This window comes from Theropithecus gelada, chromosome 1, assembly GCF_003255815.1.
Source record: "Theropithecus gelada isolate Dixy chromosome 1, Tgel_1.0, whole genome shotgun sequence".
Classification (NCBI taxonomy): domain Eukaryota; kingdom Metazoa; phylum Chordata; class Mammalia; order Primates; family Cercopithecidae; genus Theropithecus; species Theropithecus gelada.
The window spans coordinates 196,167,583-196,185,259 of NC_037668.1; the positions used below are offsets into that span (position 1 = coordinate 196,167,583).

At 34.0% G+C, this 17,677-nt stretch overlaps 1 protein-coding gene across 2 annotated transcripts in view; it reads right to left on the reverse strand.

Moving 5' to 3' along the window:
* The window catches only part of BLZF1 (basic leucine zipper nuclear factor 1), a 28,530-nt gene that overhangs the window by 6,060 nt on the left and 4,793 nt on the right, over positions 1–17,677 (reverse strand). Inside the window, exons 3-7 of one of the 2 annotated variants that reach the window (XM_025363360.1) lie at positions 13,391–13,830; positions 11,840–12,039; positions 9,720–9,848; positions 8,046–8,265; positions 3,137–3,349 (exon numbers count right to left, since the gene is read on the reverse strand). In XM_025363360.1, coding sequence (XP_025219145.1) covers positions 3,164–3,349; positions 8,046–8,265; positions 9,720–9,848; positions 11,840–12,039; positions 13,391–13,830 — 1,175 coding nt within the window. In that variant the 3' untranslated portion in view covers positions 3,137–3,163. Of the gene's footprint in view, positions 1–2,047; positions 3,350–8,045; positions 8,266–9,719; positions 9,849–11,839; positions 12,040–13,390; positions 13,831–17,677 lie in introns of those variants that run through there. The other variant, XM_025363369.1, reaches the window with a different exon arrangement.

A 17,677-nucleotide genomic window follows, 5' to 3' on the forward strand; every position in this document is an offset into this window, starting at 1 on the left:
TTTCTGCTTTTAGTTTTATGTGTTTTATTTTTCTTAGTATGGCTACAGATTTGTCAATTTGGTCTTTCTTTTTAAAGAACTAACTTTTGACTTCTTTCATTATCTCTCTTGTTTTTCTATTCTCTATTTTATTTGTCTGCACTGTAATCTTAATTTCCTTCCTTCTGCTCACACTGGGTTTAGTTTGTCCTTTTTTTTATTTCCTTAAGGTGTTATGTTAGATTGCTCATTTGAGATCTTTTTTATTTTTTAAATTTAGCTCACTAACTCTTATCTTTATTGTTATTGACACCGTTAAACCAGCAGTTGCAGAAGTGTGCCACTAGTTTGTGGTTACAAGAGTGTATGTAATTTTTTAAAAATTGTAACATATGTGTAAAATTTACCATTTTAAATATTTTTTAAATGTACAATGCAGTAGCATTAAGTGGACTGACATTGTTGTACAATCATCGTCACTGTTTATCTCCAGAACTTTTTTGTCATCCCAATCTGTAATTCTATACCACCAAATAAAAACTTCCCATTCTACACTCTCTCCAGGCCCTGACAACCAGTATTCTGCTTTCTGTCTCTACAAATTTGTCTCTTTTAGGAATTCATCTAAATGGAATCATTTGATATTTGACTTTTTGTGTCTGACTTATTTTACTTAGTGTAATATTATAAAGGTTCATCTACATTGTAGCATCAAATTTCATTCCTTTTTAAGGCTGAATAGTATTTCTTCACATGTATATACCAGATTTTGTTTATCTATTCATCCATCAATGGACACTGGGTTATATCCACCTTTTGGCTATTGTGAATAACGCAGCTGTGAACACTGTTGTACAAATATCTATCCCAGTTTCTGCTTTCTTTTGGGAATCTACCTAGAAGCAGAATTGCTAGGCCATATGGCAACTGTATGTTTAATATTTTGAGGACCTGCCACACTCTTTTCAACATTTTACATTCCCACACACAATGCATAAGGGTTCCAATTTCTCCAGATCTTTGACAACATTTATAATTTGCTCTTTTGATAATTGCCATCCTAATGGATGTGAAGTGGTATTAATTTGCATTTCCTTAATGAGTAGTTATGTTGAGCATCTTCTGATGTGCTTATTGGCCATCTGTATGTCCTCTTTGGAGAAATGTCTATTCAGGTCCTTTGCTAATTTTTTTTTTTGTTTTTTTTTTGAGATGAAGTTTCTCTCGTTGCCTAGGCTGGAGAGCAATGCGTGATCTCGGCTCACTGCAGCCTCCACCTCCCGGGTTCAAGCAATTTGCCTGCCTCACTCTCTCAAGTAGCTGGGAATACAGGCATCCACCACCATGCACGGCTAATATTTTTGTTTGTTTGTTTTTTGTTTTTTTTTGAGACAGAGTTTCACCCTGTTGCCCAGGCTGAAGTGCAGTGGTGGCGTGATCTCGGCTCACTGCAACCTCCGCCTCCCAGGTTCAAAAAATTATCTGCCTCAGCCTCCCAAGTAGCTGGGATTGCAGGCGCCCACCACCATGCCAACTAATTTTTTGTATTTTTAGTAGAGATGGGGTTTCACCATGTTGGCTAGGCTTGTCTTGAACTCCTGGCCTCAGGTGATCCGTCCACCTCAGCCTCCCAAAGTGCTGGGATTACAGGCATGAGCCGCCATGCCCAGCCCCTTTGCTAATTTTTATTGGGTTGTTTCTTGGTGGTTGAGTTGTAGGAGTGCTTTATATATTCTGGACACTAGACGGTTATCAGATATATGATTTGCAAACATCTTCTCCCATTCTCTGTGTTGCCTTTTCACTGCCTCTTTTGATGCACAAAAATTGGAAATTTTGATGAAATTCAATTTATCAATTTTTTTTTGTTGCCTGTGCTTCTGTTGTCATATTCAAAAAAATTATTGCCAAATACAATGTCGTGAAGCTTTCCCCTTATGTTTTCTTCTGAGACTTTTATAGTAAGTAAACCTAAAAGAAAAGGCTGAAGAATCAATTGGAAGTAGTTAAGCTAGACAAAGACCTAAATCAAAGCACTAATTCTGGGGGAAAAAAGGAATAGTCACAATAAAGAAGGTAGATAAATTTATTGCCACTTGAAAACTAAATATAACTCAGATGAGTCAGACAAAAAAAAATCATAGACATTACAATTACTATTATTTGACCAGGTTTGTCTTTTGATGATTTCTCTGACAGGCACTTCTGCAACAAATTTGTATAATTTGATATAAATATTATGTGATTATTATTAAAGGCCAAGCAATGGGCATTTATGATGGCTAATCATAAATACACAATAATATATATTACATAATATATATTAATTGATAGATTGCATTTTTTTCTTTGAGCTTATATACTGTTTTAGAAAAAGTCTACCTTTTATAAATATCAAGTTGGATATTCTTGTCTGTTGCATTTGCTAAATAAGAGTCAATAGTTAATAATCTATTTCTTTTATATATGTCAGATTGTGTCCATTCCGAATACAGAATCCCTGCATAAAATTAGCATGTTTTGCTGAAGTACCTGTTAATTTGGCTCTAAAATATTTTTTTATCATATAGCATTTATTTTTAAAAGATTAATTCCTTCATCCATTTCTGCAAGGCTCTTTTGTAGCTCAAAAAATTACCATAAAGGGAAAGAAAGTCCTCCAGCTTCCTACTACAATTACTTTAGAGTTGGGGTCAGAAAACTTTTTCTGTAAAGGATCTGCTGCATCTATTCAACTCTGCAGTTGTAATGCAAAAGCAACTTAGACAATAGCAAATGAATGGGTGTGGCCATATTTGACCCATGGTTGTAGTTTGCCTACCTTTGCTTTAATGCATCTAAATAAACACTGTTCATATAAAATATCCAGCAAGATAAACAATAATTTAGTGCTTAAAAGAGAGTTGCAGAATCTTTTTCTTTTAGAGTCTTTTAGGAAAGGTATCATGTATTGCTTGGAAAGTATTCTCTATTTTAAATATATCTATACAGTTTCTTTACTTACCCTGAGATATTTATTAGGAAAGGGTAATCTGGAGTCTAGTACATAAAACATCTTTGGGTGTATACATTTTGTAAATAGGAAGTGATATTACTTCTAGCATTGTAAGAACCCCAGTTCCCAAATAATAATGACTCTTGGGTAATGAACAAGTACCTTAGCATGCCTCCAACATATTGACTGTTAAAGGGCAATCAGTTCTCCCTGGCAGTGATTGCAGCAATTGAAAGTTATGTTTTCATATCTAGTATAGGGATGAAATCGTCCAATATTTTTCTTTGCAGCAAGTAAGGTGGTTGATGAAGACTCAAAAAATGGATTATCTGGTGAACTCTCTGTACAGGTAACTGGATCTAAAATTCTTAGAACCTAAGGAAAATAAGATATAATGTCAGAAGTATGCAATATAGATAGTAAAAGCCTATGATTTCATTGATGTATGCCTACCTATAAAGTTCCACTTCATTAGTATGTAACTTATAAAAACTGAATGACGAATCTGATTGAAAAGACAACTTACTTCCTTTCTTAAGCTGTAAATTTAACATTGATGTCTAATTACTAGATTATCTAGGTTACATATATTTTTAAATGATGACATTAATGTTTCACAGATATTGGTAGGAAAGCAGCAAAACAGAGAAGAAAATGAGGTTATATCATTAAGTGATGTCAGTTTTTTTATGTGTCAATTATATCATTAAGTGATGTCAATTTTTTTTTTCCTTAACCAAAATGGACTTACTACTTCCCCTCTTCAGTCTTTCATTCAACTGCTCAGAATCAAGATTTCTATATTTTTCAGGCTAAAATACAGAAACCTTTCTGTTCATATTAGTGTGTCAGTCTCCTGCTCCTGAATTCCCTTAGCATTTTGTTTCTCTCTCTCTCTAAAGACCTGTAATGTAATAACATCTTTAGTATTTGAGAACTTATTTTCTCTTCTAAATTTATAAACAATGTTAAAGTAAGCCCTTCATCTTTGCTTATCCTCTAGCACCAAACCAAATTCCATAAAAATAGAAGGATCCATTCTTCTATGGAAATGATATTTCAAAATCCTTGATAACTTTTCATTTATAGTATCAATGGCTTTTCATTTCTCTTTTTCTAATTTATATGCAGTATTTTATGATTACAGCCATGTTTTTGTTTCCTGGATTCCACAACACAATGCTCTCCTAATTCTTCTTCTCCTCTGATTTTTCCTAATCTGTCTCGTTTACTGAGACCCAAAACAGGAACTCTTGAGCTGAAAAAAGTTCTCCAGTTAAGGGCAGGGATAACGTGCCTGGCTCACAGCTCTCGATTCACATGTTCATATTTTCCTAATCATCACCACATGATGTGTTTGGGTTATGGTACAAAGGTAACAAGCACTGCAATGGAAAGAATTGTGAAATGAATCGGGAAAAGTGCTTTCTCTCTTTCTTATATAAGGCTTGTTCAAAGCAGCTTTCTGGAATGGCTGGTGATGCCTGTTTCCCTAGCGGTTATGTGGTCCTGCAGAATTTTTTTTTTTTTCCCTTCTAAGTTACCACCAAACCCAAAGAGCCATCACTACTCTAAGAATGTCCTGGCATTATTTAAGAGCCATCAACTTACTTTAGCACCTCTATTTTTCAACTAGACTGCTTTTTCAATTTAGTTTTTGAGATCCTTCTATTTTTATGGAATTTGGTTTGGTGCTAGAGGATAAGCAAAGATGAAGGGCTTACCTTAATGTTGTTTATAAATTTAGAAGAGAAAATAAGTTCTCAAATACTATAAAGATGTTATTACATTGCAGGTCTTTAGAGAGAGAGAGTGAAACAAAATGCTAAGGGAATTCAGGAGCAGGAGACTGACACACTAATATGAACAGAAAGGTTTCTGTATTTTAGCCTGAAAGTGATGGGGAAGGATTTTATGCAGGGTGCCTTTCAGAGAGATCATTCTATACACAGTATGGGGGATGGAGGAAGCAGTATGCATAAGCAGACATAAGAAGAACAGAAAAAGGGAGGTTATTGTAATAATCTAGCTAAGAAATGATGGTACCTTGAAGCAATGGGACTGAAAAGTTTAAGAGACACTAAGGAAGAAGGGCTGTCAGTTTTGTTGAATAGGAAAATGTGGTGGATAAAAGACTGGGAGAAGAAGGGGATCTAAATCAAGCCCTGAGGATACCTAACATGGTCTAGTGAAATAAAATGGATGGATAAAAGAGAAAAGGCTGTACGGTATAAGGTTATATAAACCTAGGAAAGAGTATTTCAAGAAAGAGGGAGTGGTCAACTACACCAAATGCTACTGGCAGCAACTAAGTAGGCAGTGACACAATTTCCCAACAAAGAGAAAAGGAGAAACAAAGTTTTGGATAAAAATGATTAATTTTAGGTACTGACTCATTCAGTAAGTAGCTGAGCACTTACTATGTGCAAAGGATTATGCTAGACCTTGAGGAAACATAAAAACACAAAGTCCCCAGCCCTTTAGGAGTTTACAGTTTGGGAGAGGGATGGAAAATCAAACTATTATAATTTAATATGGTAAAGGGCAATTATAGATATAAGTGCAAAGTACAATGGAAGGCTGGAGAAGGAACACTTCAGATTGCCAGCAAGATTCAGAGAAGGCAGGTTCTTAAAGGTGGTATAGAGGTTGGGCAACAAAAGAGGTGCGGAGAAGGCAGTCTAGACAAGAAAAAGTATGTACAGAGGCATGAGATACAACAGCCTATGTGCATCATGAAAAGTGGTTAAACCCTGCTGGAATGTGAAATGCAGTGGGTAGTGACACTTGGGAAATGATTCTTGAGAAGGGGAGATGGAAAAAAGATTATAAAAAGCCTTCTATACAGTATGAATGAATTCTGATTCAATAATGAGGGAAACTGGGAGCTGTTTGATGACTGAAATGGCGTTCTGAAATAACTCTCTGGCAGTAGTGGGAGGGCAGGAGCAGCTAAGAAGCAGGGCAGGGTATCAGTGAGGAGGCAACTGCAGTGGGCTAGGCTGGAAGTCAGCTGTTTGAACTTGAGAGGGGATAAATTAGAAAAAAACTGGTAAGATCTGTAAAATCAACAGGACTAGGGGAATGAAGGAAATAGTAACAATGATAGCTACCATTTATTGAGAAATTACAATATGTTGGAAACTGCTACAGGCTTTATATGTGTTCTTTATGGAAATCTGAAAACAGCACTATAGAGTAGGTATAATTCATCAAGACAGGGAGTACAGGAAAAGGAGGAGATTTTGGGGGGGGGGGTGTACAAATGCAAAAGCAAGGAGAAAAGAGGTTCTATTTTTAGTCATCTGTGAAACAAGTAGATGGAAATGCCTGGCTGGATATAAATCTCTCAGGCTCAGAAAAAGTCTGAGATGGAAGAGTCACAAGCATAAAGCTATGGTAACAGAATAACACCAAGAGAATACAGAAAGTATGTTATGTTAAGAAAGCTCAAGAGGGGTCATAGGAAGAGGATGCCCCTCCCCCTCAAACACTTAGAAAGAATGGTCACAAAAGTAGTGAATCATTGCAAGAGTACGGTGTTCAGGAAATGAAGGGATTTTGAAAAGGTGAAAACAGATTCCTATGAAACATCAACATCTAAAGGAGGAAAAATGTCTATGAAGAAGAGTTCAGAGAGGGACAAGAAAGAGTGATGTTACAAAGGTCAAGGGAGTTTCAAGGAAGGAATGCTCGATACAGTATAATATGATAGTAAATGTTCATGACCTTTTTAAGAGTACTCACTGAGAATAGTGGGGCAGGAAGTCTACAGATTTAAGTGATGGTAGTAATTGAGGAATGGATGGTGTGTAAATACAAACATGTATGGACAACTTGTCCAAGATTCTTGGATGTGAAGGGAAGATGATAAAGCCATATCCGGAGATCTTACAATAGAGGGAAGATTTTTCTTTTTTAGATGAATGATGCTTGGACATGTTCTTAAGCCAAAAGGAAAGAACCAACACAGAGAAAGAATAACTGTTGAGGGGGAAGCCAGAGCCTAGAGGGGAGGTATGCTTAGAAGAGGAAGGACACCTTTTCCTCTCAGAGAAATGTATGCTGCCATACAGATAGGCTTCTGGATATCAAATGAGACCTTCAGGCAGTTTTCTGCCTCTGTCCCCTTTTTCTTCTGTGGATTAGGAAGGAAAGTCATCTGCTGAATGTGAGGTAGTATTTGATGGGTACTGAAACAAAAAGGCAAACAGCTGAACTGACACAGGACTGGGGTTTTCAGCGTACTCGGAGAGGAAGATAAGGCAGTAAGGCACTTATGAATAGAGTCTAGGCAAGCTAGAGCCGGACGAGAAACTAGAAGAGTGAGCTGATGAGATACAGAAAAAAACACAGGGAGCGAGGGAATAAAAACAATTATGTGATCAAAGATGTGTTCACATCCAGGGAGTCAGAATGAAGAATCAGAGTTGGAAAGAAAAAAAGTTGAGATCACAGATCACAGAGAGAGAGAGAGAGAGATTGAGTTGAAGATTTTAATAGTGCAAAAGTTACGGCGATTGGCAGTGACCCAGGATGGGGACATGGGAGCTGTAATGAAGGTGAACTTGGTTGTTGTCACAGAAATGTGAGATGAGTATTTGACAAGCCAGCTGCATGGACCTTGAATTCATCCAGGACTATACTATCTGTTCTGTAGTACTTGATACATTTCCATCTATATGTGGGAATTAAGTAATTGCTTAGATCAGAAGTAATCTAATCTATTAATATACTGATTTAATCTACTACATTAAAAATTCTACGCAGTGGTTTTTATATCAAAATGAACTCAAGGAAAGGATTATCAGTGACTCAATAGCTAAAACATAGGACCTCTTTCAAAACAATTACTTTTTTTGTCCTTAAAAATAGAATAGTAGTGTTAGAAAATATTAAAGTTCAGAAGAGGAAATAATTTCCTCCAAGATAACACACTCAATAGCATGAGTGGTTTAGATCCCACATTTCCTAATTCCTAATGCCAAACACTTTCCATGATAATATGTCACCTTTCAGTAAGAGGACAGTCTTAGAAGTTCCACAGATCACAAAAGAGAAAATATTTTACCGTTTCAGCCATTTTCTCAGCTGGAGTGCTGCAGAATTCAACTGTTGATGGAATCTTTTTTTGATTGTTAGTGCCAACATTTCCCAGAAGATGAGAATTTACTGCTTTTGCCAACTTGTGATTTGTTAATGCTAGCTCTGCTGTGCTGTGGGGTTGTACACTAGGGGAGTAAGTTTGCTGTCTTCCCCATTGCAAAGAGACTAAGAGCTCCTCCAATAATCTGCATAGAACACACATGAACACTGGACATTAGTAAGAGAGCAAAATGTAAAAATTAATAATAGTAAATAAGTAATAAAAATATTTCTGAAATTATATAACATCTTTCCCTGATCCCTTTCTCTCTCAGAGTTCCATAAATTTGGATGTCTTAGTCCAGTAAGTTAGACTACAGAAAGCATATGTTAATCTACTAGGTTGTTGCCTGAAAATCATTTAACAAATAGTACTTCTTTTCATTCTCACCTTTTAGTATAGGAACTACTTACATAATTTGTGAAACTATGGAGATATTCATACAGTTTTTCTTTTTTGGTGAGTTACATTAATCGATTCTTGAATGCTAAATCAATCTACAATTCCTGGGATTCACTTTACTTGGTCATAATGTATAAAACTTTTTATGTATTGTTGGATTTGATTCACTAAAATTCTGTTAAGGATTTTTGCATTTATGTCAATTAGAGATATTAGTTGGTGGTTTTTGGCTAATGGTTCTGGTATCAAGATAATGCTGGCCTCATGAAATGAGTTGGAAATTGTTTCCTTCTCTTCTATTTTCTAGAATAATTTTTGTAAATTTGGTTTTATGTCTTCCTTAGATGTTTACTAGCATTCATCAGTGAATCCATCCAGACCTGGAATTTCCTTTACTGGAAAATATTTAATTTTTAACTATAAATTATATTTGTTTTAACAGGTTAGGGCTATTCAGGTTATCTATTTGTTCTTGAGTAACCTTTGGTAGTTTGTTTTTCATGGAGTTTGTCCATTTCATCTAAATTACTGAATTTATTGACATGGATTTGTTCATAACATTTCTGTATTATCTTTTTTATGTGTATAGAGTCTATATTGTACCCCCCCCTTCATTCCTGATACTGGTAATGTATATCTTCTCTTTTTTTCCCGATTAAACTGGCTAGAGGTTTCTTGTGTGTTCTTTCTTCTAGTGTCCCCTATAATTTGCTCTTTGACACTTACTGATTCTATCTGTAATAAATCAACTACATAAAAATGCAAAAGGCTTTTAAGGACGACCATCAATTTTGATAGTTCTGGAGTATATGGACATGAAAACAAGCTCTAATACTGCAGGAAGTCTTCAAAAATATCTCCTTCCACAGGAGAGACAGGTACACTCCTTGGCTTCTACCAAAAACTGTATGACTACAACTATAACCAGCAATTGCTTTTAAATCCAGAGAATGCTTCTAATACAGACATAACTAATTATTTCCCCAATTAAGAATGTGAAAAGCATGCCTTCTATATTTTTAGTCCTCCTCCCTCCCAGAGCATCTATTTTAAAATGCTACTAAAAGTATATGCTCAGTAAGTTATCAAATGTAGACACACCAAAAACAAAAACAAACAAACAAACACACACAAAAGTACAATAACATAATTTGCAGGAGAAAGCAGAAGAGTTCAGAATGTAAACAAGTGCCATACTTCTGGGTAGCTATCATTTCTTGACGAAACTGTTCCCGTTCACTTAGGAGATCCTGTATAGCCCCGTGTGCATCACGGTTTTGACGCTGTAAAACTGCTCTTGAGTTGGTTAACTCATCTGCCATTACCCTGAAAAAGATTAAAATCTTACATATAAATTTGCTGACAGTAATACAGTATAAAAAATTGAATATACTACTTTGTGACTGTCACTTTCAGAAGCTAACAAAGATTTAACGTAGTATAGTTACTTCACAGTTTTTAAATTTTGACTGAAGAACACTAAAAATGTTTATGAGCTTAGAGTTCATTAAAAGGATTCAGTTAAAATATTCATTGAGACAATGACAAAGGCAAAAGTTATTCAACTTTCCTATACAATGACTTTTGGAGTACATCTCAATCTTACTCTAGATTGACCAAAATTTGAAAGAAAAAATTATTAAATGTTTTTAAACACAGAAAAACTTAAAGAGGCAAACAAAACTAAATTATCTTCTTACACTCAATTACCTCTTTGCCCTCAGAAAAATATTGATATAAAAAGACTTTATATATAAAGTCTTTCCTTATGCCCAGCATCCCTATCCTTCTTTTATATGCAGCCAACAAGGTTTTTTTACACTTCTCAAAAAAAATACTTTATGTATGTTTCAACATATACATATGTGTTAAAAATAAATTTATCCATTTTATTTACAAAAAGAGATACTGAATACGCACTTTTCTAAATCTTAGTTTTTCATTTAATAATTTATCTTAGAGACTTTTCCATATTAGCATATATAGAGCTATCTCATTCCGTTTTTTCAAAAATTAGCTTCATGTTTTCTACTGATTGGATACACAACATTTTATTTAACCAATTTTCTGTTGATGCAATTGAAGCAAAATGTTCAAGTATGGTTAATCAGCTGAAAAATTCAAAATTAAAATTTAAGTCTGAGACTGCAGTTACTATCAAATTCCTCAAAATGAAAAAAATTTTGACATTAGAAGATTACATCAATTAAAATACCAATAAAATCGTATTTAATTTTTATTTAAAAATTTAATGAAATGTTACTATTGGTGTTGATCAAGATGTTAAAAAGTTGCATATTGCAGTAATTTGTATAATATATGCATGATTTGCCTCTTAAAAAATGTTCAATAAGAATCAACTCAATTAACTTTCATTCTAAGTGAATAAATAGTTCATTCTTCCAAATAGCATAATGAACTAGCACAATTAGGAGATAAATGAAAGACTGTTAAGAGAGTGAACAACTACTAAAAAGTGTCAGAGATATTAAGACATGAAAAAAACATTTTCCTAAAAATGTATTCATCACAATCAATGGTTCTTCAAATACACCTATGGCTGTTTTGTGAGAAATCTCCAGATGATTCAATTTAAATCAACAGTGAGAAATCTCCAGATGATTCAATTTAAATCAACAGTTATTAAACATACTCTGTAAAGTATTTTGCTAAGTACCAGAAATACACAGATGGATAACATCCAGATCTTGTTATCCGGTAACTGTAAATTGAGGCAGGGAGGGGATAAACAAAGAATCATACTATATAGCAGAGTTTCCCAACCACCAGTGTGTCGAGAGGCCTGGACGAGGACCCCCGCATTTTTGCCACCATATGAGAGTAGCCTCATTCAGTATGTCATAAAAATGTTATAATTTTCTATTTGTGCATGGAGAGAAAAAGGTTGAGAAGCTTTATTATATAGTTAAAAGAACCATGAGAAGAGAGCATTTAGAATGAATAATATTATCTTAGGGAGTTCAAATATTTGAATGGAGAAAAATAATTTAGTTTGGCTTTTTGTGATTTCAATGTTTACTAGACGTCTGAATTTACAGTTTTGTTTCGGTCTTAAACACTGTATTTTTACTATACAGTAAACTAGAACTCGGGAATAAGGGATGATCCTTATATCACTTCTCCATTTAGGAAGACTGTGTGACTATCCAGAGGAGAGAGAGTCCACATCTTAAATGAAGTACTTTGATGACCTTAGTCAGAAATTTTCACATTACCATCTACTTTCTTGTGTTATAGATCAAAAACCTGATGGAGCAAAACCTAGGAAATGAAACACTATTTGCTGTAGAAAATACCTGCTTGCAAGGAATTTACTTCGCCATACATCACACTGTATTGACATACGTTCTAACTGTTCAGAAAGCTGAGCTGTGTTTCGACCTAGGGCTTCATTTTCTAAAATAAGCTGATTTTTCTCACGGGCTAGACGTTCAAAGTGATACTGAAGATCATCCCCAACAGAAGCCACCAGTAACTTTTTTAACTCACGATTTACCTAGAAGAGAACATAATCAATACAACAAGCTCAAAGTAATATCACTAACTTTAATGTAACAAAATTAACAAAAAGAGACTGTGTTTCTGTGTAATTTTGGACCTCCGTGACTTAAAGCCTCTATCAAAAAGTAAAATTAAATATTTAAGTTCTGTATGATATACAAACCATATCTCTCCACTACTCTCTATACATCTATATCCACAGTCCATGTGGTAATAAACTGAGCTTCTTGTAATAAGAGTAAAAATCATTATGAAAATAACAAATAGTTCCCGTCAACACTTAAAGGAAAAAAAATTAAAACAAAACCAATACATTTTGATCAAAAACATGACTTAGAATGTCTTATATTTTTTATTCAATATGTATAAGTTAGTCTATTGCATCCTAAGAAATTACTTTTAAAAACTAAAGCAAAGGAAGTAATCCAGTATGTTTGTAAGTATGTTCTTTACATCATTATTGAAAACAGCAAAAAATTAAAACAGATATCCAATAATGGGTATTGGTATATGGTATAGCTATTGAAGAACACTGTTGCTATTAATAATGACACTGTAATAGAATATTCTGTGACATGGCAGAACATTAATAACTGAAAAAAGTGGGTTATAACACTAAGTGAACTCAATGTATATGGTTATGCAGGTATAGCTGGATGAAATGATTCAGGTGGCACTATTTTCATTGTGTTTTTCTGTATTTTCTAAAATTTTTACAACATAAATTTGTACTACATTTTGTAATGAGAAACTAGTTATTTAAAAATTATTTGGATAAAAACCACTAACCATGGTCTCACTTATGAAGACTTGTATCTAGCCAAAAGACGTATGGTCTAATAGAGAAACAAGGGGGCAAGGCAATTTTTACTAAGATGCAAAGATTAAAGCAACACACTTAGGCAATACAGATTTTTTTCATTTACAATGAAGACACAGTAAGTTATACCACCATTCTCTTTATTCCAAGTATCCTGTACACACAGGCAAAAATACTTGAAATTTATGGATCCTTAAACAAGGACTGCTGGTCAATTACTACGCCTGACTTGGTCAATATTTGGTCTGGCAGTTTATAATTGTAACCTACTTTTATAACTTATTGGTGGTCTTGTCCAAAGCACCTCACACCTCCATCTTCAATGAGGTTTAGAGTATAAGTTCCCAATATAAAGTATCTCTAGAGAACTGAGAGAGAATGAGAAATTTAAGAGGAAGCATTTTAGAGAAATGACAAGCTAGGATAAATGACATTCCCATAAAGAAATGTAGTTTTCTAACATGCAGATTCAAAAGGTCCAGACATAAAGACTAGCACTCATTATATCAATTAAGGCTGTTCTTACCTCTGTCTGTACACGGAGCTGGTTTGAAAGACCTTCTTTGTCCTGTAGTAACCTTCTTTCAGAATTCTTGAGCTTTTCTAATACATTCTTTACTTCTGAGAGTTCCTTATTAGGTTCTATAACTCCCTCTGACTGACCAAGGAATTCTCCTTTATGATGTCCCAGAGACTTAACCTTTGTGTTTTTTTGGGGGATATCGTGAGTTATAGCAGCTTTGGGAACTAATATTCTTACAGCTTCAACTTCCATTGCTTTTTCAGTGAGCATTTTCCCTAGCTGAAGAACTCCTGGGCTCTCTGATGGAACTGCTTTCTTCCATGGACTCTGAAGACTATGATGCTTTCTAGATTGGACTCCAGAGGTAACTTCAACAGATTTAGGTGGCTCCTCAGTTTCCATTCCATCTCCTGCTCCTCGGATTGGGGATGAAGTAAGGGTGACTAACAAAAAGGAAATAAAACAGAAACTTACCAAGAAGAAATGCCAAGAAAATGCTAAGAAATTTTCTAAGCAAGAAATTGCTAAGAAAATGCTAAACCCTATATTCAAAATTACTCGCACTAAAAAGAATGCAAAAAAAAAAAATCAGAGAAAAAGTAATTTTCAAAACAATCATGTATCAACAAAAGGTACATGTTTAAACTTTCCTTCAGTAGAGGAATCAGAGTATTTGGTTCTGACTTTTACTTCCTAGTATAACCCCAGGTAAATAATTTAATCTTCCATGAATCTCTATTTCCTAATTTGCAAACTGGAGATGATAACAACTTTGCTATAGAATTTTGGTAAGAAAAAATGTAATAAGATCAAATGCTTGGCATACTGTAGACACTCAATAATGTTAGTTAAAAATAAATTTTAGCTATGTATATGCACATTTGAAACCATCTACATCATAAGAGATTCATCTGTTTTTGTGAACTCTTGTAGTAAGAGGAAGCAACATGTATGTTACACTGAAAAATGTATTAAGAAAAGATTCAATCCTATTCTTAGGCCTAACAGTTTATGCCCTGCTTACAGAAGTGAAACTACACTGAATTGTCAGATTAAATATCCTTATACCTCACTTCCACCATATCATACCCAAATTATTTTATTGTTCTCTCATTCCATCTAGTGGCTTTCAATTTGAGTGCACTGTATTCCCAATAAAGTGCCTTGCATGTAGTATTCATATATATATATATTTTTTATATATATGTTATAAACAAATGAATGATAACAAGGTGGGGGGACAAAAGAGGAGCACACAGATCAGTGACAATGATTAGAATGATGAACTTTGACTGGTCACGGGCAGCAAACATGGTGCTGGGTACCTAATGTAGGCTAGACATTCTATCAGGTAAGACCACTATGCTTAAGAAATTTACTACCTAATTTAGGGGACAGGACATACATGTAAAAAGATAAAATGTACTACAGGATAATATATAATAAGTGTGCAATAAGTGGTATAAAAATATTTCAACAGAAATTTTATGTCTATAGAAACATTAAGGACAATCATGAACTACTGATTGGTCTTCAGTGAATTCATCACTGTCCAACCAAACCATATACATATATGTAATAAGATCAAATGCGTGGCATACTGTAGACACTCTCTCTCTCTCTATATGTGTGTGTGTATATATATGTGTGTGTGTGTGTAATATAATCTCCTAAAACAAAGACTTAAAACAGAATTCCTTTTACACTTGTAATAAATTTTGTAAGCTTAACATATTTTTTATTTTATGGCTAGAAAATATTCCCTTCAAGTTAATACAGCATTTACTTTCTTATTATTCTACTGTTGAATATTTAGACTCTTTCAAATTTTTCACTATAATAAATAAGACTTTATTGAACACTTTTATGCCTACATATTTTTCTTATGAATTATTTTTTCAAATAAATTCCGAAGCATAAAATCAATGGGTTTGTTGAAGATCTGTATGGCCGAAATGCCTTCCAAAATCACTCTACCAGTGTAATCTGTGGATCTATGCCTAATATCCTTACTATTTATTTATTTGCATGCTCAATGCCTATAATTTATATAGTACTTAAAAATAAATAAGAATACATGTAAACTGTTTAGAATGGTATTTGACACAGTAAGCACTCATTAAATGTTAGGTCCTATTGCTTTTATTATTATTTATATAAATTCCTAATAAACTTTGGATGTTGATATGGAGAGAAATAAATTTATTTAATGCCATAAAATATCATTCTCACTTTCATTCTCTTATGTAAATCCTAAAGTTATATTGCTAGACTATAGAACGATTTATTCAATTAACAGATTTACTTTTTTCAAATTTTTCCCATGTAGAAATGTTCTGGGAATCTTGAGTTACGTTAATTAGACAGGAGGTGGAAACATATCTGAGGTATGGTTAATATGTTCTATTTTACGAAACATTTTATGTTAGAATAAAATAGTATCATTTCTATATGAAATGTAAGCTAAGTTTAAACACCCCTTGGGCCTTGGGACTGACTCTACTTTTAAAAAGGTAAACAAAGGAATACTTCAGAAAGTGAAATAAACGCCTAACATGCTGGGTTTGGTAAATTAGTTAAAAATAAAGCATGGTAGCACTGACAAAGAGAATTTCCACTGAATCATTTAAAAACAGCTCACTGCAGCCTTGACCTCCTGGGCTCAGGTGATCCTCCCACCTCAGCCTCCCAAGTAGCTGGGACTACAGGCATGTGCCACCATGACCAAGTAATTTTTTTTTTTTTTTTTTTTTTTTGTAGGGACGAGGTTTTATCATGTTGTCCAGAATGGTCTTGAACTCCTAGGTTCAAGCAATTCTCTGGCCTCAGCCTCCTAAAGTGCTTGGATTACAGGTGTGAGCCATCACACCTAGCCACCTGTATTCTTAAAATATGATTTTAAGTTTGTCTAAACTTAACTAACTTGTCTAATTTTGTCAATAAGACATTCTGGCATTTAAGAAGTAACATAGAATCATGTATTAACTATAAATTAATAAAAGTCATCAACAATAAAAATACACACTAGAGCCATTGTTCAGGCCCACTGAGGCTGAGGAAATAAAAAACAGGTGTGATACTTCCATTATGGTCAAATATGATTTCTAGGCAAGCTGTAACATTTTTGAGCTGGAATTTTAAGTAACAGAGATTCAAGAACAAATTACAAAATGATTAATGTTAAATTTGAAAGGCAAAGAATCATTAATACGTATTTAACAGAAATCTCTTTTTGAACAAAATACCTTGTTGGGAAATCAAGAAGTTCAATCAACTTGTTTCTATTCCAATTTACTCTTAACTTTATTTAAACTGTTCTACTTACTCAAGCATTTATGAATATCAAAGCTGTATTATATATTACATGACCGTTCCCTCTCAGTAATAACTATGATTCTAGCTAATGTGCATAGGTAAGCAGGCAGAAGAGCCAAGGCTTTACATTTTCTCACCTGGTAACTTTCATAATTCTAGTTTTCCTTGTGACATATGTAGCAACCTTTATTACATACGCAGTAGGCACAATCCAGGACACATTTATGAATAATTATCTTATCTCAAGTGGGAAGACAAGGACCTATGGTAACAGCTCCATAGTTATGAGTAATGCTTAAGTCAAGAAAAACACCAATCCTTATTCTTCCCCACTATTCGAAGGGAACCAACAAAACAATCCTTAAATTATTCATCATCATTACTTCCACCTGTGATCAATTATCAATGAACTAAAACATATCTAAGGTTTGCTTATTCGTATTGCCTACCAGGATTGGTGAAATGTACGAAAAGAACAAAGGTCACTAGTCTAACATTCTGGAATGGGAGCTGGCAAACTTTTTCTGTAAAGGACCAAAGAGTAAATATTTTAGGCTTTGTGAACCAAAAGGTAAAATTGAGGATACCATGTAAGTATTCAATAAGAGAAAAAAAATTTATCGATGAAATTCAAACTATAACAACAATAATTGAATACAGTTTTTTGATAACATAGGTCTAATAATGGGAAGAACAGAATTTTTTAAATGTAGGATACTGTTTGGCTTAAACAGTGTTAATGTCCACTATTATCAAACTGATTGCAAATATTCTCAGGAGGCTGAGGGCCACAATTTGCCAACCCTTGCTCTACAATATTAAGGCAAAAAAAATTTCATAGTCTGTCATTGAACAAATATTTCTCTTTTATTCATACTTCAATCTATGATGAGAGGTACCTAAGTCAGCAGAATGGGGTAGTGAAAAGAACTCTAACTCACTAGAGTCTGAGTTAAAATAACTTAAGTCCCTACT